Genomic DNA, 26,725 nt, shown 5'->3' with positions numbered 1-26,725 from the left:
CCTTTAAAGTGCAAGTTTAAAGGATGGCGTGGTGTTGCATGTGAAGGGAGCGTGAGTGTAAAGTATTTACAGTTCAAAGGCTCAATAACCACATCTCCATCAGAAACACGGGATGAATAGCTTTCTTATGGCAAATACACAGGAAACAGTCCCGTGCAGAGCAGCAGGCTGCATATTTCCATGTTGTTTCATAAGCAGATGGAAGTACTTTTGTTTTAGAAGTTACTTCAGTTGCTGTCTTGGAAGGCGCTTTTCACGAGCACATACTTTTGACAGGTAAATTGATGCAGTGAATAATCACTCTCAGAAATTTAACCTGGCAAAGGTACCATTTTAAACTTGCTTCTGGTTCTAATTCTGCAAAGTACTGAAGCCTGTGGAAGGTGTTGAAAAGCACCTGACAGTTTACAAACCAAAGGTATGAAGACCCAAATGTTTCCTTGAATTTCCAATGTCAACACAAAGCTGTTGTGGTTGGACAGAGAAAAAAAAAAGGGAGTTCCAGATGTTTACATGATGAGGGGTTGTTCCTCTCGTAATCCAGGGAGGGTAAGGCAATCACGAACACAGCCCCTTGCTAAGGAAAGTATCTGTGTTATTTTTAATGCTCGCACACTCTCCCACCTTTCCTGGAATCACTTCAGCCTTCTGGAGCTGTCTCCTTACAGCCATGCCTGGTGTATCCAGGGGAGTGTGGAGTGCTGCTGGCAGGTGTCTGCTCCAACACTCACAGGTTAATCTCACTGAGGAAATGCACCTGTAAAGATCAGGTAACCTCTGATTCGTGGGGCAGAAAATACTGCTTTATACAGACTGTGACTCCCTTTATTACAGTGTTTTGCATGTCTTCACCTGACTGAAACTGCTCTTATAATTTGTCCTTTTTAGTTCAAAGATTAAAAATAAAATGTACAAAAATTCAACATAAACAGGGAATAATTTTGAAGTACTAGAAATGAAATAAAAATAAGAGAGACATAGGTTTATGTCAAGTTATGTTATGCCAAAGGTTTGTAAGCCCTGAGCAGTTTTTCCTTGGCTGGAGAGAGTTGCTTTCCTCCCTATTCTCAGTCCATTTCAAGTCTGTCCCTGTCCCAGCCAGTGGGGAGGGTGTCAGAGAACTTGCTAAGGATCAACACCCCATCCTGTGGTACTCCTCGGAAATGCCAAAGCTCGCTGCAAACCTCAGGAGCCAGGGAACCCTCGAGTACAGCCGCCCGCTGATAAGCCTGTGCATAGCTTTGCCACAAGCACTTTCATTTATCACACTGGTTTTCATCACCTGATATTATTTGTACAGCAACTCTGCTCAGGAAGCCTGGGCATGCAGCTTGATTGTTGGCACTTAGTTCCACGTGCTGATGCTATAAATGTGAGCTGTCTTGTGTGGATGCCAAGCCTTGGTCTGTGCTCACGGAAGAGCCTAATGTTTTCCACTTAGGTTCACAAAAAATGTATTCTCTGAAGGTTATCCAGTATTCACTGAAAACTCACAGCTTTCTCCAGAGTGTTTGACACTGAGCTGCTGTTTTTGAATTAGAGTCCTGGAATTAAATGGGCAGAAATGCCAAAATCAAACATTTCTGGGAAAAGGAACTTTCACATCTAGCAAAGACCAGCTCTAAATGCTTCTGTTGCTCCAGGTGTCTGCATGGTAAGTGCACGGCGGCCGGCACTGCTTACACCTGTAAGTGCATGGAGGGCTACACGGGCACGTACTGCGACAAGAAGAACAATTCCTCAAGCCCCTGCAGGACTTTGAAATGCAGCCACGGGCAGTGTAAGGTCATGGAGCATGGGGAGCCCTACTGTGAATGTGACCCCGGCTACAGCGGAGAGCTTTGTGACAGAGGTAGGCTTGGCCCAGGGCCAGGAGCTGTGCTGCTACATTCCTGCTTTACACCTAATTTACAGCTGCTTTACACCTCTCTTCCCTGCCTCTCTGACTTGGGGGGGATGGCAAATAGTAGAAGATAAAGCTAAGTCAGCCTCTGCAGAGAGTCCAGGGAGAACAGAACCACACAACAGTAGGTAGTTACTATCACATAGAGAAAGCAGAACATGTAGCGAAAAGTTTTACTCTCTGTCTCCTGAATCCTCAAGGTTTGCTGCTCCCAGGATTTGGGTGGGATGTTTAAAGAAGAGGTTGTTTTGGTCCCTCAGCAAGCAGGGATCAGTTATTTGCACTTCTGGGAAGGGAGGTCTTATGAAGGAGGAACTGCTCACCTGAAGTGGTGTGAAAGATTCTCAGCTCGCTCCTTCAGATGCAGCTGGGCAGGTTTCCAGGGGAATCCCACAGATCATGCTGGACTTTCTTAGGAGGGCAGAGGCCCAACTCTTCTGCCCTGACCTGGAAAGACTCCCTGGAAACTCACTGAGTTTTAACTGCATCCTTTCTGCGTTTTTTTTGTTCCTGTACAGAAGGAAGGAGCTGGATTATATTATTTTCGTTTAGGTTGTGCCTTTCCTGTGAATGAACCACAGACTTTCCAAATTTTACACATACACATCACCAAAATTTATCTGGCTGCTGCACAGGGACTGCAGAACAGCACAGACACTCTCAGGTATCCCAGATCACTAGTGTCACACAGAGCAGGCTGACCTTTGCTCCGGAGAACCAGACATGGTAAAACTAATTCTTATTTTGCAGGAGTGTTGCAGGACTCAAACACTCAGCATTCATTAAAACACTTCCAGGCTGCTGATCAAAGCCAGCAGGCCTGCTTGGCCTCGGCCTTGCTCCGGATATTACACATTTGTGTAGCACAAGCTCTGTTTTGGTGGCAGGTACAAAGCAATAAAAGATTAAGGTCTTTCTCATGCCATCTGTTTATTTTGAATCACATTAAGAATACAGGGCTGCTTGCTGATGTGCAGGGAATATCCAGCAAAGTAGTTACCACGCTTTTTTCTCCTTTCCATCTCTGTTGTCCCAGCAGAGAACCTCTGCCAAGGAGACACCATTCGAGAAGTGGTCCGTAAGCAGCATGGCTACACATCGTGTGCCACCGCCTCCAAAGTGCCGCGCCTGGAGTGCCGCGGCAGCTGCGGCAGCAGTGGGCAGTGCTGCGTCCCCCTGCGCAGCAAGCGGAGGAAATACTTCTTCCAGTGCGTGGATGGCTCCACCTTCACGGAAGAACTGGAGAGACATGTGGAATGCGGCTGCTCAAAGTGCTTATAAGCCATTCTCCAGTCTCTTGCCACTTTAATCGACTCAGAAGCGCTAGCAAAATGGGACCTATTTACTTTCAGAGTGAAGAAGAAGAAAAGAATTATTAAGTATATTGTAAAATAAGCAAAAAATAGAACTTATTTTTATTATGGAAAGTGACTATTTTCATCTTTTATTATATAAAGTATCACACCACTTTGGGTATATGTATCATATAGTGAGCTATTTTTACCATGAAACTTTTTTAACAGTTGTAAGAAAAAAAAATTCAAAAGCTAAAAGGTTAAAAAAAATATATATATAAAGAAAAAATAGCCTAACAGGAGGAGTGTGGGGTGACTTTAAGTGTATGCACAATGAACAGACGTAAAGGTGTTCCAAGGACCTGCCACCGGACTGATACAGGCTGAAGAAAGCTCCGAGGTGCTGGCTGGGAGTTCCAGGTGAGGAATCCCCGTGACCAACTGCATCCAGGCACCCGGAGAGCCTCCCCAGCCCCTTCTCTTCCCAACACTGCCAACGCTGGTTTGCTCCTGTACAGTGGCCTCGCTTGCTGTTCGTGAACTGGTTCCCTGGAGCACACAGGCACTGCTGTAGCTTGAGGCTAATTACATTATTTGACTATTGTAATACTATAATACATTTTTTGCTGTGTATGTTGTATTTATCTGTGTTCACGTTATATTCTGCAGCAACTGTATCTATAGAGCACAGGCAGCTTTATCCAAAAGAAGGGTGCGAAGGGAAAGGAAGTGGAGAAATTTATGTTGCTTTGGGTAATTTGGGGGCAAAATGTGAAATAAGTGCTAAGTGATGCCTAATAAATGACATAATACTTTTGTGTAAACTCCTCAGCTATGTTATTTCCCAAGTTTGTGCCTTCTTGCTCCCAGTCTTGAGCCCTTTTTTGTATATGAAATGTAAGGAATGCACTGCTACATAGTTTATCACACCTTGACACTTTAACTTGTAAAGGTTGTAAAGAGAATGAAAATACCGCAGGTGCCAGAACGCGCCTGCAACGTATCAGCTTTTACTGCCACTGTCACTTGAGCCACGGGTGTGAGCTGGGCTGTGGCTGCTGCTCAGCCACACGCTGGCCCTGAGCAGCTGCCTGCCTCCCCACAGCCTTCCGAGCGAGCACAAGTTGCACTATGTCCATGTGAAGGTATTCAGCTGACTCCTGTCCGCCCCAGCAGCGCTCTCCTGCCCCGGGAGAGGTGTCACAGCTCCACCCAGTGCAGCCTGACCAGCTCAGCCGAAGCGCTCCGTGTCCTGCACTTGTGCCCCCCGAAGGACCCACACTCACTTGAGCTGTGTTCGGAGCAATTGCTGAGTAGGAAATGGAAATCAACGCAGGGATAAATTCTCAGTGTGGATGTGAGGGAAAAATTGACTCTGGGAGTAAGTTTGATTTTTGAAGGGTTTTTATCAGGGCTGCCTTTCTGAGTCAGGACATACATGCAAAGAGCACCATGGATACCTTGAATTTTCTCTTACTGTAAGTTTCAAACCTCCCCATCAACAACTGTTCTATTATCTGTGTAATTTCTCTCTTTCTCTAATGGAGTTAAGTATTATGATCCTTTCTTCAAGTTCTCTCTCTCTAAGAAAGGTAGTCAGAGATGTTTCCTAGCAGCCATAAAGTCCTTCTGGGAATGCTTCTGGTCTCACCAAAAGGCTTTCGGATCAGGGGATTCAGCAAAGGATGAGTAGGAAAGTTGACTCAAGATAATGGGACTTTGATTTCCTTTGGGCTTTGGAAGGATGCACAAAATGTAACCCTGCCATGACAAGTAGAAATGTGTATTTCCCACTAAAGCAAAGAGACTGTCTAGCTATAATACAGCCAGAAAGCTGTAACATGCTTATTGTTCTTCTGCTATGTCAGTCCCTCCTTAACTGCAGCAGTTCATTCATATTTCTCTATTACGACCAGAGCAATGTGAGCAGAAGGGACATAACCAATGTAACAGCCATCTCAAAAAATCATCAAAATAAATATCAGTACATGGAGCTGGCAATTAGTGAAACATAAAACAGTCAGTAGTTAATGTGCCAGACTCTGATTGATACATAACAGCTCAAAAGCCAGGCAAAAACTAACCCTGGTTGCAAGTACCATGGACTGCTTTTTGTTTTTAATATAACATCAGCAGCTCATAGCAGCTGGGGTTCATGGAGTACGACAAATATCACCTAAACCACAACCTACACGTTTCAAAAATTCATGCAAGTAACTGCAAACACTTGTGCAAATATGTGCCAGGCACACTACTACCATTAATGTTTCATTCCTGTTTAAAAACATTTTGATTTCTAAAGAAGCAGCTGCTGTGGTGTCAGGCAGAAGAAGTCCAGCCTAGCAGTGGCTCACCAGCCCTCAGATTTGTAGCCACTCGACTGCCAAGGCCTGCAGAAACACAGCCCCTCTTGAACCTGTCCAAACCTGTGTTCACTTTGTCACTTGAGCAGCAGCACTGTGAGAAAGAGGGTGACATTTATGGGTGGCCTCACACCTGCTGGAGGGTGCTTTGAGAGCAATGGCCTGCCAAGGCAAAAGCCATCAACATCTTGTTAACACATCACTCTGGGATTTACTTAAGCCAAGCCTTGCAGCAAAGTGACCAGCAACAACTCAGCAAGGCCGGCCCTGTTCCTGGCCCTTTTCTGTCATGGCACTTCAGTGTTAAGCATTGGGATAAAGAACTAAGAAAATATCTATTTTGTAACCAAATGATGCAAATTTTGTATGCTTTTAGGCAGCACTTGCCACTGGATAGTGATGCTTTATGTCCATGATTCTCTGACTTGCTATAGAATTATTTTATGTTAAGAAGAAATAAAAAGCACTCAGATGTGCCAAAAAACGTGAGGTCAACTGAAGTGTAATTAGCTCTGAAAGTTCCTCTGTAACCTGCCTAATGTTACAATAGATTTCAAGAACTGTGGGTACAATGCAGTAGTTTTTACCTCCAGAAAGTTTTAATATAAAGTGAAGAAAGATGCTTACCCTTTAAAAATGGCAATGCAGACTGGTGTGAACTGATGTATTTTATTATTAGATTCTCATTGTGATGTAAGTTTAAATAAATTGTTGGGTTATGGAAGATTGTAACACTTCGTGATGCAGATTATTTCTCTGTGTATTTGAGATATTGAGTCCAACCTTCATTGTCCACGTGGTAGTTCACAGGAAATGATGGGGGAATTACAGACATTCCTCTTGGACAAAATCGAAGAACAGCTGTAGTTAAAGGTGGTATGAACAGTAGTTACAAATTTTTATGGCATCACAGTCTAATATTTTAGGAGTCTTGTATGCACAGGCGAATTAAGCCACATAGTTTTTTATCCTGGGCATTTTCTTTAATTAAATACTTTATGTGCTACATTTTTTTTTAACTCTTTGAGAAAGGCCTGCAGCAAAAACACACTCATTAATTTATGTTAGAATAAATGAAGAAATACTGGGAATGGAGCTGGAAGAGGTAGGGCTGAGGAAATGGAAGTCACACAGCCAACCATGGATGGAAGAGATCCTGGGATGTCTTGACACACATCCACTCCAAATCTGCTGCCACACCGCTGTAGCTGATTGTTATTAGTGACCCAGCTGTAACAGACCTGCTGTTCATTGCATTCCAGCCTTACCATAGAATAAAAGGAAGTTCCCACCTAGTCCTCTGCCTTCTCTCACCCATGCCCCTGTGCAACAGTCACATATTGCTAATTATGCTTCAAACTATGGCTCTTAAGAGTTGCCTTTGCAGTTCCATGCAAAACTGGTGACAGCAGTTAGCCAATAAAAACACTCAACCTTAATGAGCATCATTAAGTCTGAACTATGAAGGTTAATTACATAATTGTAGCAGATGGCAGCATTTTCACCTAAAGCAAACCCAGCAGAACCCACTAAAAAAGCTAGCAGGGACGTGCTCAAAAATGTCTGGTAGCGGCTGCCCTGGTTTGCTCAACAGTTTATTTGTACTGCTCGTGGCTGTGCAGCGTGGGGGTCCCTGAGCAGGCACTGAAGGAACTGCAGCCCGAGGGTACAATGCTGCTGTTTGTGCTTCTGCTTGCAGTGCCCCAGGTATCTCCTTTCAGCCACTGGTACATGGCAACCAATGCTGGGAAATGGTCTATCCCATCTTCCTTTCTCTTTGTGTTTTCTAGTGGGCAGGGAATAGTTGGATGAAGCTGCTACTTGCACAGTGGTTGGCCGTGGAGTTTGCATTGTCCTCTGGGGTCCTGCCACTTCTGGTCTCTGTGACCTCTTTTAAGAGTTTCTACTCCAGTTTCTACTCCAGCTCACACCAGGCAGCCCCGCTGGACAGGCAGAGTTGGCTCAGGTTTGCCAAACCCAAGGTGTTCCCGATGCCTTGGTTTAAGGCTCGGCGAGATGTCACGCTGGATCACTGGGTGGCCAGGCCGGTATCGTTCTGTGTGTGCGCTGAGCCAGGATGTTTCCCAGGATGTTTCCCAGGATGTTTTCCAGATGTTTTTCCAGGATGGGCCCTGCAGTTTTCGAGGACAGCGGAGGTGAACCGGATCCGCCACCAGGTGGCGCCGCAGGGCGGCCGGTCCCGCTCCGCTGGGGCGGCGATGGGATGGGATGGGATGGGATGGGATGGGATGGGATGGGATGGGATGAAGTATTTCGGCGGAAAGGGACCCATAACAACCATTTGGCCCAACTGTCTCAGCAACTCGGGGCTGACAGACTCACAGCCCGTTGTTGAGGGCATTGTCCAAATGCCTCAAGCACTGCCAGCCTCCAGGCTTTCCATAAAAAAGTGCTCCCTGACATCCTGTATAAACCTCACTGGTGCAGCATTGAACCATTCCCACACATGCTGTCTGGATCCTGGGGAGAAGAGCTCAGCACCTCCCTCTCCATGTCTCCTCCTCACAGGAAGCTGCAGAGTACAATGAGGTCACCCTCAGACTCCCTCTCTCCAAACTAGACGAGCCCGGAGTCCTCAACTGCTCATCATGGGATGACATGAATATGTGATACACAGATTTTCTGTAAAGTTTTAAATAATAAATGTTCAGGTTTTATTGATCCTGAGCCATCAACTTCCTAGCACTGTTCACCTGTGAGGACAGGAGTCCCTGCTGTCCCCACAACATGGTATGGGAACACCATGGGTTTACCCAAGAAACTAAATGAACTGGCAGCAGAGGGGTGGCCCTGCTGAGCCCCAGGAGAGCATGTGAGACCTGAGGGTGTCCAACACTTCATCAGCACCATCCCTGGCAGCAAGACAAGGGCTCCATGTGCTGGCATATGGGACAGCTTGTGCCTATTCCCTGTGGCAGCCTCAGGACAGTGGCCTGACGTCAGTGTCACACGGCTGCTGTTGGTTATTTCCATGCTAGCACCTTATGGAATAACAACTGATTCTGCTGTTTCTACCCCAGTTCTGCTGCTGTTTGCTTACACACACCAAGGCAATAGCACTGTGTGCCTGCAGAGTTCATTACCCAGCAGGGCTCTCCGAACTGGCAGGTGCACACCCACAGCCTGTGATACCTCTCGTCTGTGAAGAAAGCACAGCTGCTCCTCCGAGCATCTTCACCCTCTGAGAGCCCTGCAGGCAGCAAGAAACTCCTCGGGCATGAACGGAGCACACAGGCAGTACAAGCAGTACCTATTAGTATGAGGAGCTTATGCTTACCCCGTGACGCAAGGGGCACCCCACAGTCTCACAAGCAGGAGGAACAGAGGTTGCTGCAAGACTTGCATAGCTTTGTATCTTGTTCCTTTTTGATCTCTTGACCTTCTCCTGTCCCCAGGCTTCTGAGCTTTCAAAGTACAGTGATGCTCAAGGTAGTCTGGGGATGACAGTGCCTTCTCTGACTTGTCTATGAGGTTTGTCCCCACAGCACAAGGATCACTCCTTTTCTGTAAAAATAATCTTTTATGAGGCTGTGTATTACCTGGGGAGGAAAAGTACACATCCTGCCTCCAAGGTGTGGGAGGGAGCAAAGTGGGTAAATGAGTGCTCAGGGGATAGCTCAAAACTTACAGGGAATCAGGCCATTTTCAGGGGTCCAGCCTTCCAGCTAATCTTCCATCAGCAGCACTTAACCAGCTCCTCTGCTGGAGGAAGGGTGTTCGGACTGACGGTGTTTGTCTTCCCAAGTCACTGTCAGATGTGATGGAGCCCTGCTTCCCTGGACATGGCTGAACATCTGCCCACCCATGGGAAGCAGTGAATTCATCCCTTGTTTTGCTTTGCTGGCATGAACACCTTTTACCTTCCCAATTAAACTCAATCCAAGAGTTTTCTCACTTTTACCCTTCCAGTTCTCTTCCCAATCCTTGGTGACAGGGGAGTGAGGGAGCGGCTGTGAGGGGTTTGACTGCTGGCTGGGGTTAAACCTCGACAGGCAAATGCCTCAGCCCTGCCTTTGACACTTCTTGCAGAGCAAGGTTACAGGAACCAAATACCACAAGGTAATTTAGGTGGGGACTTTGCAGCACACGAGATAATATCAGGCTTTCACCTAGCATGTGATAAAGAGCAGGCACAACAGGCAGTTCTTATAAAGCAGCTTAAATTCCCTTAATTACATGCCAGCATATTTTGCATCACTTAACCTGCCCTAGTTTCTCCTGGTAAAGCACTCATTGAACTGTTCGGGAGTGGGGGAGGACAATATTTTTCTTGTTTACTATGTTGAGGTAAACACGAAAGTATGATTTACGGCACCAACACACAGACTAAGTTGCTCACACCAATAAATAAATGAGATTCTTATATAGCAATGAAACAATTTTCATTTCACCCCAGTAATACTGATTAAAAGAAAGTCCTTGCCTTCAGGTACATCATTCATATAGAATCTTCTCATCTGGTTTCATTTCCCAAAGATACTTCGTAGTACTTTAGGACAGTAGTTATATAAGTGTGCGTGTGTGTGTGTGTACACATTTGTATTTATATAGCAAATCATACATTCACCTTCAGATTTATTTATTCTTACTTAGAGGCTATTCCAAGCAGTGTGTTGACTGACATACAAATAACTGCAATCTAAAAGTGCTCATAACTTGCAAATCAGTTGCTTTGCAAATTAATGAACGTTCTGAGCCTCTCACAGGCCCGTGTTAAACTTCCGGTTTGAGCTAAACCTCAGCTCTGAGATGGACTGAAGATAGCTGAGCATTGATCTCAGTTTTGTTTTCTGGGGTTTTATTTCATGTATTCTGTCTTAGCTGTGACATTCAGATAAAACACTGCAGCTTATTGTGAAGAAACAGAAACTTCAGATTTGCTGATCTTGTTTTTAACTGAACAGTCCTTAGTTCATTAATGATCATAGAGCCCTTTATCTATTCCCATTTTTCACATGGGGAAATGAGTTATGAGGGTTTGCTTGATACAATAGCTTGAAGTGGGTATCCAGTGTATTAAAATTCAGAACTTGCTCCTAAAACCCATGCACCAAATATGCATTTTTGTCCCTGACAGAGTCAGTGGCTGGGAAAGCAGTCAGTGAATCTTCATTGCTGGAAAGGAAGAGTTATCATTTCCTCAGTGAAAGGCTGGGTCAGGAACTTTTCTGCCTGTTTCAGGACAGCAGGAATCAGACAGCTGTCAGGCTGTACACAATGTTTTCTCTTATTTTTCTGGGTTGCATGTACATATTTATTAGGAGCACTTCCCAGGGATGGCATTTCATTTCCTCTAGAGTTAGAAGGTGTGTAGGAAACATAGTCAGAGTGTCAGTGCTGAAAAAAATGCCTCAGAATTAAGGTAATAAAAAATCTCCCTGCAGATCCATTTTCCTCAACCCCACCAGAGATGTCTGCAAGACACCGGATAGCTCATTTTACACCAAACATTCCACGCTGCACAGTCTGGTGACAGGCAGGAAATTAAAGACTCTTTTCCAATCACAGTGTATATTTATGAGCAAGTTAACTTCCAGGTAGCAGCTAAATTCTTGTATTTCCTAACATGTATGTAAATGCTTGTGTTTAATGTTTCAATAATAAACTACATTACAGTGAAAAACCACAAAACCACACCAAAATTTCCTCACTTTAAGAGTAACACACGGGAATTTCCACAGTTACATGTAGCTTACAGAAAGAGAGAAGTTCTGCAGCCTTGCTAATACACTCTGAACTTCCTTTAAAAGATGAGAAATAAACACTTAGAAGACTTCAGAGTCAGTTTTCCAAATACAGACATTTCAGAAAGGAAACATGATAAACGGGAGAGGGCATCCACATGAGAATTTCAGCTTTTTAATGTAAGATTCTGGATTTAAATGAACAATAAATATATGACAGGTTTTTCATGTTTAGGAGCAGTGGGGGAACAGAGGATAAAAAGACATGGTTCCTGTCCATACCCAACAGGTTCATGAGTAAACCCCATGCCCAGGAAATTGAGCATTTAGTCTTTCCTTGGTTTGTGAATGGTTACTTCAAAAGAGACTTTTGCCAAAGCTAAACTCCACACACAAAGAAACTTCAGCTTCCAAGACGGAGGTTATGCCCAAATCCTCCTCCTACACCAGAGCTTTTAGGTTCAACCTAGGTCACAGCAATTCATCTATAATTACATGGCTCTTTTATCACAAAAGAGAGGGAAGAAAGTGGAAAAAAACCACTATGAATTCTTGCTAGAAAGCCCAGAGTCGTGAGCATTAGGTGGAGACCTCGCCATGTCCTGCCACTGGCGGTGGGCTTCCCTCAGGCTGCAGGCAGTCAGGATAGACTCCACAAGCCTTGGAGGGGGTGTGACAGGTACTGACTGTGCTCATACCTTTGTGTACTGACCACGGGCCAGTGTGTGCCCAGTGACATCCTGGCCTGTGTCAGGAACAGTGTGACCAGCAGGACCAGGGCAGTGATTGTCCCCCTGTGCTGGGCACTGCTGAGGGACACCTCGAGGCTGTGTCCAGCTCTGGGCCCCTCAATTCAGGAAGGACATTGAGGGACTGGAGCATGTCCAGAGAAGGGAATGGAGCTGGGGATGGGTCTGGAGTACCAGGAGTGGCTGAGGGAGCTGGGAAAGGGGCTCAGCCTGGAGCAAAGGAAGTTCAGGGGGGACCTTGTGGTTCTGCACAAGTCCCTGACAGGAGGGGGCAGCCGGGGGGTTCAGGCTCTGCTCCCAGGGAACAGGGACAGGACATGGGGAAACGGCTTCAACCTGCACCAGGGGAGGTTGGATATCAGGAGGAATTTCTTCACAGAAAGGGTGATTAGATATTGGAATGGGCTGTCCAAAGAGGTGGTGAGGTGGGCTGTTCAAAGAGGTGGTGTCCAAAGAGTCATCGTCCCTGGACGTGTTTAAGGAAAGACAGGACATGGCACTCGGTGCTCTGGTCTAGGTAACATGGTGGTGTTTGGTCATAGGCTGGACTAAATGATCTCAGAGGTCTTTTCCAACCTAACTGAATGTGTGATTCAACATCAGCATATTGTACCAGGTGAGGAAAAGTGTCCTGGGAAATAAAGTTATTGGTGCAATCATTGGAGTCCAGGCACCAGCACAGGAAAGGAGCCATTTCCCCTACTGCTCTGGTGCTTAATTGCGGGAGCACTTCAGTCACAGCGAGGGGAAATGAAAGCAAACTTCATCTGTCCGTTTTATTTAGCGACACAAGGCATTCACGTGGCTCTCGCACCCCCGCAGAGCACGCACCCGGGGGCCCCACACCGGCTGCAAGCGAGGGTGCCACAGCAGCGAGGCCCTCCGCCCGCTCCCCCGGCCGTGCCCCGCTCCCCGCGGCCCAGGCGCGGCGATTGGCGGCGGGGCCGTGGAGTGAGGGCCCGGGGCCCGCCGGGAGCTGTAGGCGCGGCCGCACTGCGGCTCCCGGCGCGCCCCGCGCCGGGCGGGGGCAGCGCTGCGGCTGCGGCTGCGGCGGGGCGGGCGCGGAGCCGCCCCGGCCCCTTTGTGTGCGCGGCCGCGGCTCCGGCGCCGCCGCCATCTTGTGCCGCCCGGGCCCGTGTCCGCCGGGGCTCCGCCGGGCAGCGCCGGGGCCGCGCTCCTGCACGGAGGGGGCCGAGCGAAGCCTCCCCGCGCTGCCCCGCCCAGGGCCCGTCCCGCGGCTGCTGCTCGGCACGGTCCGCTCGGCGCCTCGCAAGCGGAGCGCGGCCGCCCCGCCCCGTCTCCCCGCCCCAGCCCGAGCGCCGATGCCGCCGCTGGAGCGGCCCCTGCCCGGGCCGCGGGCGTAGCGGCGGGCGCGGCCAGCGCCGCTCCCCGGGAGGCGGGCGCCCGGCGGGCGAGGAGCATCAGGAGAGCGAGGCCCAGCCCCGCGGAGCCGCCGCCGCCCGCCCCATCAGGCGAGCGGCAGGAGACCCGCCCCGGCCGGCAGCGAGCCGGGCCGCCGCCGCAGCGCCATGAAGATCAAGGATGCCAAGAAGCCGTGTAAGGCCGGGCCGGGGGAGGGGGCGCGGGGCTGCGCGGCGGGCGGTGCCCATCCATGGATCCGGGAGATGCCCGCAGAGACGCGTCTCGCTCCTGTGCGTCCCTCTGAGGGAGGTGTTGGGGTTCAGGTGATCCTCAGTGCTGGCGTCGGAAAGTGATATAATTAGTTTCTTGGGGTTGGGTGCTGTGTTTGATGAAGATGGCACTTAACCAGTGTGCTGAACACCTGCACAGGTGGCTGCAGTTGCTACAGTTTTGGTTTTTAAGAGCTAATCAAGTTCTAATTTTTTTTAGAATATTTACTAATGTTTGGATATAAGTCTTCCATTAAAATACGCTGAATGCTCCCCTTTAATAATCATAGCTATAATAATATTTCTTACTATGTATTATTCTGGAGTGCCATGTTTGTTTTGGAGAGCGCAAACACGGTTCAGACTCAGGTGAATATAAACAGAATGTTTTAAGATTACAGCTGCCTCTTGGGAAGAGAGATTTGGATTGAGTACGGTTAATCTACATGCAGGTGATGTGCTCTCAGCATAACAGATGCACAGCTGTGCAAGTCAACACACCTGCCAAGCTCATACAGGTGTGCTTTAGCTGAAAGGGATGCAGGTATTGCTCCACTGAGTTTAGCATCTTTGTCATCATACTTAAAGACTTACTTTCTGGGTGGGTTACTGTATAGCAAAGATAGCTAGTCCCAAATTTCTAGGTCTAGTGTTGTTCATATGGCATGCCTGGCTAATGAACAGCATACGACTATGGATATGGAAAGTCAATGATTTAAATGTATTTTTTTGGTTTTTGAGCAGCCTAAAAAGAAGAAGGCCACCAAGCGCATATTTAAGACAGGAAGTATTAGCATAGCTCTAGAAATAGCCGTAAAGGCTTTGAAAGTACGTTGTTTCTTGTGATCTGTTGGGGAAACCCTAAATATGCATCTTGTAGCACACAATTAACCATCGCCTCCTGTTAGTGCCAGTGTGTGGAAATTGCTGATGTTTGTAATGATGTTTATGAAGAGTAGAGTTCAGGCAGCATTCTTTTCCCCTGGTATAATATTAAGAAATGTTACCAAGACAGCAGTAGCTGTCTGTAAAACGTTATAGCGGTTTGATAATTCAAATGTGAGACTATGGCTGCTCCTACTGCAGAAACCTGCTGATTTCAGGACTATCTCTGCTGGACCTCAAAGCTTTGTTTTCTTTAGTGGTGGATTTAAGCCCCATGGCTAAATAGCAGTGCAAATGTTTTCAAGAAGTTTTAACTGTTCAAATATGCTACAGTTGTAGTTGCACTCTTCCAGTTCTTGAATTTGAACTTCGGTGTTGGTTTCATGATGGGAATTAGAAACAGTTGGATCTGCATAAGCAGGAGGGGAAGAATAGTGTCAAACTGCATTGTTTATTTCTTCTTGACTCTTGAACATACTTTGGAGCTGGTGACTTTTTAAAAGATAATAGCATGGAGTTTCTTAGGCAGTGAACTTTAGACTCAATCTGCAGATTTCTGCTCCTGGTTAGTCACACTGAGAGAGCAGCTGAATGTTTGAAGAGGAGCAGATCCACAGAAGTAATGACGATGGAAATTGATGTTCAGGGTCTCTGGTACCCAGATACTGCTGTCAGTTTGGCTTAAATGCTCATGTTGACATGAAAGCTGAGTTGGGCTCAATACCACTTTTAGACTGTTTACAAATTATTTGGCTAAGACACTTGCAGACACTTTTCAACACAACTGCTGAGTGTACGTTCCTTAGACCAAGTGAGTACCTAATCATCTGTGATGCAGCCAAATGTGATTCTGGGGAAAAATGGATAATTGTTACTTAAGAACCTGCAAAGTAGAATTGAGCAGATTGCTTTAGTCTGCGTGTACTTTTATCTGTGATGTTTAGCATCAGGAAGGAAGGCCTGATTGCAGTGACTGGCATGAGAGAGGTGAGGGTAAAATGGAGACACCAAACCAGTTCAGAGTCCCTGATGTGGATACACTGCCTAGACATGCTTGTGTGGTCCTCCCTTCCAGATCTTCACCTGACTAATGCTGTCGCTAATTTGTTGGAGTAAAAACTGTGAGAAATGCAGCAGAATTTATGGAACACAGCTTCTGAGATTGGCTGTCTTAAAAGAGGCTAGTAAAGAGCCATTTAAATCTCAGCTGCTGGTGATGAGAGGAGTCAGGCATTTTAAAGGAGTATCTCATCAATTCAAACCAGGAAAACCTTGTACTAAGTTAGTGTAGCAGTGGAAGCTGGAGAGGTTGTGGAGTCTCCATTCTTGGAGGATTCTTGAAAAACTTCTGAGGACTCAAAGTGTTGACTGGACAAAGCTGTAGCTGACCTCATCTCGTACTGGCAGTTTTTCTGCTGGTGTAACTGAGAGGTCAGACCAGATGACCTCCAGAGGAACTTTCCAAGCAGCAGTTGAATGATAGCTCTTCTGAGAAAATGCCCATGGGGAAGAATGGCTGGCAATTTTCAAGGAAATTTCCAAAGGTTATTTGTGGGTTGAGATGATAAATGTGAGAGCAGTGAGTCTTGCAGAACTGCTGCTGTGTGGGATCTGCCCAAAGGGAAGAGAGCAGGAACTCATTCAGAGAGAGCTGTACGTGTTGGCGGGGGAAGGCGAGGTGCCAGCGTGCTGTGCTCTCCAGAGGAGTTGGAGCCCTTCCTCTTGGCTCTGGAGTGCAACAGAGTGCTGAAGGAAAGGCAAAGACTTTGAGCATTTAATATACTTGTGTATGTTACTTTTTGCAGTTTGTTCCTTTTGACTGTTAATTGAAAATAGTTTGAGAACAAATGCCTGTGTTTTCCTTGAGATGAATTGAGACACACTAATACATGAATGTACATTTCAGAGATTTGCAAAATCCTGCATCAGTATAAAGGAAAGATTAAAATCTCAAGTTTATTTTTTCCAGTGGGGTTCTATGGACGCATATAATCATTGCGGTCACATGGAGGATTAGTATAGTAAAATTGATTAAAAATCCATTTAGATTGATGGAGAATCCCTTATAAATAGATGGATTTTTTTTTTCCATGGAATTTGCTGCGTAGATTTTTGGTATCCTAGCATTTTCTTATTAGTCCTTGAAAGCTGATTATTAGCCCATAGCAGATGTTCAAGGCTCTCACTTGATTGCAGTTGAAAAATATATTTCTAATAATGGATTAATACTGCCAGGAACTGTGTATACTAAAAGTGTTATACACAGTGCATCTCTTACGTGTTAAGTTGTGCCTCTGCATTCTGTATCTCACTGTAATAACACCTATCCCCAAAGAGACTGCTGCTGAAATGTCAACAAAATTACCAGAATGAGCAAAGAGGGAGAAGCTGAAAGCAGCGATATTTTGTCTTGTATTAAGCTTTACATGGTACGCACTTGTAGAAGTGATAAAGCCCATGAAGAGCAGTTATGGTAATTGCCCATTACCACCTGTCCTCCCACTGTGAACAGGGCTGTTCTGGAGCGTGATAAGAGGTGGCTGAGTGGGAGTTTGCAGAGCATGATGGAGTTTTCCCACAAGGAAAATGGGAGGATGTGCCAGGGCGTGTCAGATACATTTAATTTGCATGTTAATTCTGTCCAGCCCAAATGTATTTTGAGCTGGACTTGGGATATTTGAATCAAAAACCTGTTACACAACTTGTTAAGGAGAGAAAGTCTCCAGTGTTTCAAGGACTAAGGACACTTAAGTGCACTTTTGCTCTGTAGAGGTTCCTAGACTGTGTAGATTGGTGTTCATGGGCATAGCAAAGGCATTCTGCTGCCCAGCCCTCAGGTTAATCCCATTTAATTTAGCAGTTCAACAAGCTTTGGTGTGTTTTCTCTTAACTTGTCCCATTCCTCACATTAGCTGCCTTAGCCCCCCAGCCGATTTAGCTGTTAAGAGTTTGCCCTCAGGTTTTACTTTGCTGATATTTGATGCTGATGCTGATGTTTTAGGGAAATGCTGGAAGTAAAGAATGGGTGCACTTGCAGAGAAGAAAATTAATTTGGAGAAAGTGCAAGAGGCATTTAGTTTATGTGTTTATAAACACTGTGTAATAGTTCAGTAGAACCTTTAAATAGTCGTTTGCCTTGTCAGTATTCAGATAAGAATGGGATCAAGGTTAGTTTTGTGATCAAAGGCTACATAGTGAGCTGAAATAGGTAAGTTTTGGGCATCAGAACTGATGATACTGCATACTTTCACAAAGAACTGTTGCAGTGCTGGCAGAAGTAAGCTTAAATTTTTGTGGCTTTCATGATCATTTTCCTTTCTTGTGTTTTAAAGCTGTATAGAATCATGAGCTTTAGCACCCTTCGACAGTCGTTTCCCAAGCCATGTTTGTACTTGGAGTGCAACAGTCTTATGTCTTAATAATGCATAAGCTTTCTTACAGAGATGACACAAAATGTGTTAGGCTGTTTTTTGCTGTCTCTGACAGTTGTGAATTTATTTTTTTTTCCCCATGGTGCCAAGCTCCCAGCTTGAGTTAGGAGTTAGCTACTCTTCTTTGAAGGTTGGTTCGTGTTAGTTTATACAGGGCTGACCCAGAGTGTTACTTTATCTTACAGGGAGAGGGAAGTATTTCAAAGGTGTTTGTGTTTTAAATATGTCATTACATTCATAGGAAAGAGGTTGACAGGCATCTGTTTCTCAGTTTTTAAAAGCTAAATACAAACAGAACATGTAACAGAGGAATCTTAGGCTTGGCTGAATAAGGGGGGAGTAGTTAAGTGTTTGAGTGTGTACTTCCTGCAGCTTTGGATCCAGAATGGGTGTGCAAAATCAAAATGCAAGTATGTGGTCTGGGTGGAAAGCTTCGAAGGTCCCCTACAGAACACGTGGAAAAGGAAGACACTTCAACCTTTGTGCTTGCGTTGCCACTAAAAAGACATGTACCGTAATTAATATCCTTTGGCATATAATGACCTTATATTGTAAGATATAAGTAACCTTAAGATTGCTGCCAGTGACTCTGCACAGCGTGAACTTGAGAAGTGCAGACACAAGAGAATGAGGCTTCCCTGTGTATCTCTAAAGATTATTAGGGTTTAAATAACATGCAACAGCCACCAGCATGGGTTTTCTTACTCAACAGAACCGCTACATCATTGTGTGACCACAGCACTCTTCCCTTGCAGGAAGTGCTTTTCTAATTGCAGGAAGCAGTTCTAGGGAGTCCTTTTAACGATCATGGTTTTTTGAATTCTGAGCAGGTTGCCCCTCAAAGCTGTCTTCACAGCATGTACAGAGCAATCTGTTGCTTTATTGCAAGGGTTCCTGGCTGCTGTGTCTAGGTAGGGACCACAGTGGCTCCTGGCAGAGCTGGGAGTGAAAGAAAATCTGGGTTTGTAATTAAGGAGGTTGTACATTTTGGTACTCTTCTTGCTGTCCTGGAGACAGTTAAATTTGGTGTGAAGTATCACATTAAACACCATATGGGTTTTGACTTCCCAGTTAGTGTTCTACTTCACGTATCTGTCTCTTCTTGGATAGTAAGGATCTGTATTTTGTGTATTCTTAAATAGAGCCTGGCCTGACTTCCTAAAAGCAGAATGTGTGTTTTTGAAAGAGTTTTATGTAGTTTGCGCAAGGCAGTTGGGCTTGTTAAGTAAAAAGCTGGAATTCTTACTTTTTTCAAATTGTTGCTGACCACTGCAGAGAGGAGCTGAACTTTGAATAGTTGAGCCCTGGATTTCTTCTGTGAATAGGAGTTACATTCTCAGCAAGGAATATTTCTGAGCTGTGCATTGCTTTTTGTGGGCTCTTCCTGGGAATAACAATAAAGAGGAAAAGCTGAAAAAAAATCTTTTAATGATCTAATCCCCATAGAGCTGTGGAAAAAAAGTCCCGTTTTAGTGCAGGGGACTTGACTCCTTATGAAGCTGTGGAATGATGGTTACAGTTGTGCGAGTCTTCAGACCTAGTATCTGCAGACCTATAAGCTTGAAAAGAAGGTTGTGTAATTGGTATTGGTCTCATCCAGATACGTTTCTGTAACTGTGACTGCTGAAAGGATCAAGCTGGTGTCTGGGGATATTTTTTCAAAAGGTTGTGCTGCTGGCATTCTCCTAAATCTCTCAGAGAAGCATGACCCACAAATACAAGTATAAAAATACCTTTTATAGAGTCATTGATGTATCCCTGCATCCAGATAGGATGGCTCCTGAGCCAGGATCTACCCTAAGTAAACCTGCAGCAGTAAGAGGAGGGTTTATGAGGTTTCCATGTTGTGTCCATGAACAGTTACACTGATTCTACTGAATTTGAATGTATTTCTATCAATGCCAACTGATTGTGCCTTTACCATATACTATCCACGTGTGTATGTGGGTCCCCTTCTGTGTTTGGAAAACAAAATGGCTTTCATTTTCCTGGCTGTACCTGTAACAAAATCAATATAAATCAATCAGGAGTGGCTTGCATCCGCAAGAATCCTTGTGTAACACCTTCTTGCTGGTATAAGGACTAGGTTAACCATACGTGGGCCCAGTTGCTTGTCAAAACTCCTCCACCTTGCAAATGAAACTTGAGCAATGTACTTGCCAGCCAAATCTTGACAAATTTTCAATAGAAAAATATAAAACTTCCTGGGATTTGTCACAAAGGTGAAAACTGGCTTATTTCTTCAGTTTCAAAATCTGTAAATGGCTGTTAAGATCACTCAGTCAACCCAGAAAACTGATCTTTTACAGCGTGATCCCATTTTTTAGCATAAAATGTGTTCTCATTTAAATTATGGAATAAACTTACAGTTCAACTGTTCTTGTTTTTTACTTGGTATACGAGATCCATAAATCTTAAGACTTACAGAGGCGTGACTAATGCTGCATTTGCAAAAGCTTTTTGGATCATTTAACATGGGATGCAGTGGATCTTCTGACAAAGAGGCATGACATGCACCACATCATCCTTAAACTCATCACATGAACTTTCAGCTGTTTCCCCTTCTTTCCTCTTTTGGAGGACGAGATTGTAGTTACTTACTAGGTCTACTGAACAGGAAGAATCCGGGTAGTACTTGGGTTGCTGTGCCCTAGGTGAATTCTGCATGGGTTGGATTGACTCCTACAGACATGGTCTGGTCTGCTGGGTGAATCAACTTCCCTTCTTCAGTTTTGTTCTCGTGACATCATTCATGGCAAGATGTTGAAACTTGGTGAGGTCACTTAATAAATCCTCAGCTAATTGTGGTCAGACAGTAAGATGACAAATTTTCTTATGTCCATAGTCTCAGGGTGAAGAAGTCAGGCATGCAGCAGCAAAGTCAATTAATTTGTGTCTTTATGCTTAGCCCTCAGCTTTATGGAAAAGATACCAGGTTTATAGAACGCCTTCATTTCCACTTCAAGCTAGATTATGTCACAGAATTTACCTTTGTATTTAAATTTAATTTTTCAAGATCAGTGAGATAACCAACTAAATTTTTTTGTTAATATCTGACAATATTCTATTGACACCCGTTTCTGAAAGTTGAGGCATCATTGAAGTTTCTTTTCTTCTTAACTTTAGCACTCATAAATGAACTGACACAGAGCCAGCCTTGCCTAAATACATTAAAATATTTTGGTAGGTCATTCTTCTCAAGGATAGATCCCACTGGTAATGTAAATACAGTGTAATTGCATCTTGCTCATGAGAAGCATATTAACATATTTGTGGTTTTGTTCCTGAATTTCATGCTTCTGTAAGATACGAATTACATCTGAAGAAATAAATTGGAATGCTAAAAAAGAAAAGAAAAAGAGGAAGCAAAACCAAGCAAGTTATAGTGTCAATTAGGAAATAAACACGTGAGCTTCCCAGCTGGATATCCAAGATCTTTCTTAATTTTTAAGTTTTAAATACTGTTTCTGGGAACTGACAGTGGGATAGCTCTCAGTTGAAGATGTTGTCTTTGCAGTAGGGCGCTGAGTATCTGTTTAACTCCACATAGTTAGGAATATTTATTGATAGAGGCATATTCAGATTATGGTCCTGCATGTCATGGACCATAAAATCCCCTTTAGGAACTGCAGTCATCCCACATAAGGGACAAAGCAAAGCACTTGTGCTTTAGTGTTGTTATTTTGTAGTACAGAAATTCTCCTTTCCTAGCCAAGGTACCAAAAAAAAGGGAAAAAAAAAACCAAAAAACTGAACCTAAATTCAGTAATATTAATTTTCTCTTTTGTGTGCACTTCTTAATAGGACATTTTGTTATCCCTTTAACTTCAAGGGATAGAAATTGGACATCTTAGCTGTGTCAATTTTTAAAGTGCATGCAAATAAATTAAAGCTTTCCTCTCAACAGCCATGTTATGTGAGGGACTGTTAGAGGAGGAGTACCTGTCCTGCCCCTGTTGTCAGCTGTAATGTGTAACTGCTTTCTTCAAGTGTGTGCTGCAGTCTTTGTGCTGAACTACGTCAGAGCTGTTATTTTAGATGCAAAGGTTATTTTAATCCTTTGTTCTCAATAAAAAAAAAGTGGTTGAATTTTGTTTATGAGTGGGTCTGAAAGATATGATACAGCTTGGAGAATTTTTAGTTCAGCTTTCTAAGCATGTTATAGCATTTAAATGTGTAGAGTTGCTCATTTTTCCATTTTTACCTGTGACAAGAGATATTTAAGGTCATGTAACTGAAATGAGTGCTAATTCTTTTCTCCTGTCAGGTTTGTTGCTAATGTCTGTCATGTTGAAAAGTACAGCCCTGGTTCAGTCTTAAGCTCCATGTATGGCTTTTGCTCTTCAACAGACCTAATGGCTAATTGTTGTATCTTCACAGCTTTCCCATGGTTTGGCATGGACATTGGGGGAACGTTGGTCAAACTTGCCTATTTTGAACCTATTGACATCACTGCAGAGGAGGAGCAGGAGGAAGTTGAAAGCCTGAAGAGCATCCGCAAATACCTGACTTCCAATGTAGCCTACGGATCCACTGGCATTCGGGATGTCCACCTGGAGCTGAAAGACTTAACGATTTTTGCTCGAAGAGGAAACTTGCACTTTATTCGGTTCCCAACTCATGATTTGCCTACCTTTATCCAAATGGGAAGAAATAAAAACTTCTCAACACTACACACGGTGCTCTGTGCCACCGGCGGTGGCGCGTACAAGTTCGAGGAAGACTTTCGCACAGTAGGTAGCCTGGCTTGCCTCTGCCTGCAGCTGATGCTGAAAGCATTGCTGGTGATGGGTTAAAATAATCTGTATTTTGAAAAACTGTGGGAAGCTCTAATACTTTTCATTATGAGTTGTATTAAGCATGGTGGGAAGTTACAGCCTTCCTGGAATCCACAGCACCTGTTAATTGTCCTTCTGCTTTATGAGAGAACGGCGGTTTAAATATCACGTGCAGAACTATGGAAGAACTGTAGTGAGCCTTAAGCCCCACAGAATCGCTGACCTGTGGTTTTCCTATGATCCTTGGAGTGTTAATAAAGTTGCAAGGATAGTTAGTACAATGAAATTGAGCTTTTTATGTGCTGATATCTTAGAAATTACTGTTTTGACTTGTAAGGTGTGGGAGGAACCCCACAAACCTTGAAAAGATGTGCAGATGTGAGTTCCACCAAGATGACACTCAGCGGGGCCTCTAGGGTATTCGATGACCTTTTTATTGATCTAAATTGATGAAAAATGTTGTTAATTTTTCAATGGAGTAATGTCTTAGTATCTCAGAAGTTATCTTTGAGCTTAGCAAAGCAGATACTTACACTGCTTCTCTCTTCTTGATTCAGGTCGGATCTGGATTTACACTCAGATTAACTTGCTAGTTTGTGTATTCAGAATTTAGCTCTGAATTCTTTGTTGGCTTTTTAGTGGCATTGAAATTCCTGCATTAGTCATGTGAGATAACTTCTTAAAGTTGGGCAGTACAAATAATAGTCATAAATTTGTAGCACATTTGTGCAATGTTAGAGCATGTTGCCACAGTCTTTTTTTTCTTTCTTAACACAGATTGGAAACCTCCAGCTGCACAAACTGGATGAGCTTGACTGCCTTGTCAAAGGCTTATTGTACATAGACTCTGTCAGCTTCAATGGCCAGGCAGAGTGCTACTATTTTGAAAATGCCTCAGATCCCGAGAGATGCCAAAAGATGCCTTTTAACCTGGATGATCCATACCCATTGCTGGTTGTTAACATTGGTTCAGGAGTCAGTATTTTATCAGTCCATTCCAAAGACAACTATAAAAGAGTAACTGGAACAAGGTAATTTAAAAACCTACGTTGGCGTTGTTACTCTATGAGGCAATGACATATGGATCTTTTATGTGAGGAAATGCTGTTTAAAAGCAACTGGTTTTCTCTGTCCTTAGTCTAGGTGGAGGGACCTTTCTTGGGTTATGCAGTTTGTTGACGGGCTGTGAAAGTTTTGAAGAAGCTCTGGAAATGGCATCCAAAGGAGACAGCACACATGCTGACAAGCTGGTTCGGGATATTTATGGAGGAGACTATGAAAGATTTGGCTTACCAGGATGGGCTGTAGCATCCAGGTAAGCGGGAGGCTCTTTGTGGGTTCTTTTGTGGGTATGGAGCTTCAAAAACAAGACTTAAACACTTCATACAGAGAGAACTGCTTTTATGCAAGGTTTTATTGTAGTCAAGTTACATTTTTATCCTAAAAGTATGTATCCTCAGCTTTCCTGGAGGTTTAAAGCCACATGCAGGTGCCTGCTAGGTAGAGATTGAAGAAACCTCCTGTGGTATTTCATGCACAGCTTTGTGTGAGTCAGAGGTGATCGCAAGGTGATCGCAGGAGCAGCAGGAACACAGTGCAGAGGTGGTGTGGTGTAACCCAGCAGGCAGCTAAACACCACACAGCCTCTCAGTCACTCCCTCCAGTGAGATGGGGGAGAGAACTGGGAGGAAAAAATGAAATTGGTGGGTTGAGATAAAGAGTGTTTAACAGGACAGAAATGGAACAGAGCAGGATGGTCCCCTCCCAACTCCTTGTGCAGCTCCATTTTGCCTGCTGCTGGGGTGGGGTGAGGAGCAGAAAAGGCCTTGACTGTGTGCAAGCCCTGCTCAGCAATAATAAAAACATCCCTGTGTTATCAACAGTTTCCAGCACAAATCCAAAACACAGCCCCATAGTGGCTGCAATGAAGAGAATTTAACTATCCCAGCTAAAACCAGCATACAGCTACTAGGAAGAAAATTAACTTTGTCCCAGTCAAAACCAGTACAAGAGAGGGGAAAAAAGTCCCAATTTCTTTTTGATTTCCTAGGATATTTTAGTAGAGCCATTGTGTAGAGGGAAGGTGAGTAGGAGATGGCTTTTGTGTTGCTCTTACAGTGGAGCAATTCCTAATTGTTTTGGAAACATGGTTGTTACTACAGACGTCTGGTGTAATGTTTAACTACTTTTCTCGTTGATGAGGGCTGTTGAACACAAACAGTTTGCACCATGAGAATGAATGTCATTGTCAATGACAGAGGACTTTTGTCACAGCTGCACATACTATTTCCGTTGGGGAATATTATTGATGATGCTGCAGCTTCACTACTCTTACGAAAGATAAGAAAAATAAACTCTGCAAGCAAAACTAATATGTACATAGGAGTGTTCATTAAATCTTTGCTTTTATTCAATAGAGAGTCATAATTCATGGCAACTTAATTGTTCTCCCTCTCCAGCCACCTAAGTCCAAGCCTCTTGAAGAGCCCATGTGTTGAGAGGTTTTAATATGTGTGAACTTTACACTTTAGTCAGTATGTTTTAACTTGCTTTAAGTTGGTACTTTCTGTTCTCATTTACTTTTTAAGATCCTTGAGAGCTTTAATGGCTTTTTGAGTTTTAGAATAATCAAGGTTCTTGCTCTCCAGACTGATTTATATCTGGCACAGAGTCCTTGATGGTAAAATATCACACTTAGCTATGGATTCTTGTCTTCTCTTTTGTGCTGTGCATAGTATGGGAAGTGCCCTTCTGTTCCAGTTTGGGCAAATTTAGAAATATATCCTCTGAGAGAAGGCACAACCACCCCTCCCCCACCAGGTTCGGGAAAAAATAAATTTTCCTCGAAGGAAAGTGAAGAAGATAAAACTATTTATTTAACAAACACATGGGAAGGAAAACAATGTTAGATGGTAAAATCTTTCGCGGTAGAGGAAAAAACCTGGGAAAGTGTTCGAGTCCTCCCTTTGGTCTCCTCGGAGCTGGGGCTTGGGCCGGGGCCAGGCCCTCTGTGCCCGGTGGAAAGTCCTCCCGATGTGCTCTGATGTTACAGCAATCAGGCAGTCCAGTAGAAAAGGGGAAAAATCCGGAATTCCAGAGAAGGAAATCCAAAGTCCAACTCTCAGTCTCTCTCCAGAGAACAAGAAGAAAAAACTGGCCAAAAACTGACTGGAAAAAAAACAAGCCGGGTGCTTCCTCCCTCCCCTGCCCCAGCTAGGGAAAAAAAAAAAAACCTGCTATCTTTTTGTAACCTTGAACGAGCTGCAAACTGCTTTGAGAAAGTTTTGCTCAGTTTTTTCCTTCCCCCTTTCAGGCTCAGTTTAGAGGCATAGAAAGGCACAAAAATTAATTTCTGGGCATAGGCAGCGATATGGGATACACATCATAAGGTCACCCCAAGACATTCCACCCCTTATCCCATATTGTTGGCTCAATGCCCAAACTAAGATATTCCAATTTTACACACACATTAATATATATATATATATATATATATACACAGCTATATATGAACAGTGACAGTGATAATCAACAAGCAGGGGTATACTGGCATTTCACACTACAGGTGGTTGTCACACAACAATCAGATCTCCCTGTGGTACACAACGTGTTGTTCCATCTTTCTGCATTACCCACCATGTGCAACCAGGTCCCTGAGCAAAGACAACCCCACGGATGGGTTTGTCTGTACTCGAGGCAGAATTTATCCACACAGTCTTTCCTAATAGACCTCTGACATGCACTACTGGGACCTTATCTCCATCTGTTGTATGCAGGGATTCAGATTGGGCTGGACCAGCTCTATTGGTGGAACCTCGGGTGTTAACTAACCAGGTGGCTTTTGCTAGATTCTGTTCCCAATTTTTGAAAGTTCCCCCACCCAGTGCCTTCAAAGTGGTTTTCAACAATCCATTGCACCGTTCCACTTTGCCTGCAGCTGGTGCATGGTAAGGGATGTGGTACACTCACTCAATGCCATGTTCTC

At 44.4% G+C, this 26,725-nt stretch overlaps 2 protein-coding genes across 5 annotated transcripts in view; both read left to right on the top strand.

Annotated features, from left to right (window-relative positions):
- The window catches only part of SLIT3 (slit guidance ligand 3), a 469,203-nt gene extending 462,910 nt beyond the window's left edge, over window positions 1–6,293 (top strand). For 2 of the 3 annotated variants that reach the window (XM_032124874.1, XM_032124873.1), the window contains 2 exons: window positions 1,644–1,852; window positions 2,940–6,293. In XM_032124874.1, the coding sequence (XP_031980765.1) occupies window positions 1,644–1,852; window positions 2,940–3,184 (454 nt within the window). In that variant the 3' untranslated portion in view covers window positions 3,185–6,293. The remainder of the gene's footprint in view (window positions 1–1,643; window positions 1,853–2,939) is intronic. The other variant, XM_032124875.1, reaches the window with a different exon arrangement.
- Window positions 6,294–13,446: 7,153 nt separating this feature from the next.
- Window positions 13,447–26,725, top strand: part of PANK3 (pantothenate kinase 3) — a 29,515-nt gene continuing 16,236 nt past the window's right edge. The window contains exons 1-4 of one of the 2 annotated variants that reach the window (XM_032124504.1): window positions 13,447–13,572; window positions 22,343–22,695; window positions 23,518–23,771; window positions 23,879–24,055. In XM_032124504.1, the coding sequence (XP_031980395.1) occupies window positions 13,545–13,572; window positions 22,343–22,695; window positions 23,518–23,771; window positions 23,879–24,055 (812 nt within the window). In that variant the 5' untranslated portion in view covers window positions 13,447–13,544. Of the gene's footprint in view, window positions 13,573–13,612; window positions 13,668–22,342; window positions 22,696–23,517; window positions 23,772–23,878; window positions 24,056–26,725 lie in introns of those variants that run through there. The other variant, XM_032124503.1, reaches the window with a different exon arrangement.

Source organism: Corvus moneduloides, chromosome 15 (assembly GCF_009650955.1).
Source record: "Corvus moneduloides isolate bCorMon1 chromosome 15, bCorMon1.pri, whole genome shotgun sequence".
Lineage (NCBI taxonomy): Eukaryota > Metazoa > Chordata > Aves > Passeriformes > Corvidae > Corvus > Corvus moneduloides.
This window is presented reverse-complemented; position numbering and strand designations above follow the sequence as displayed.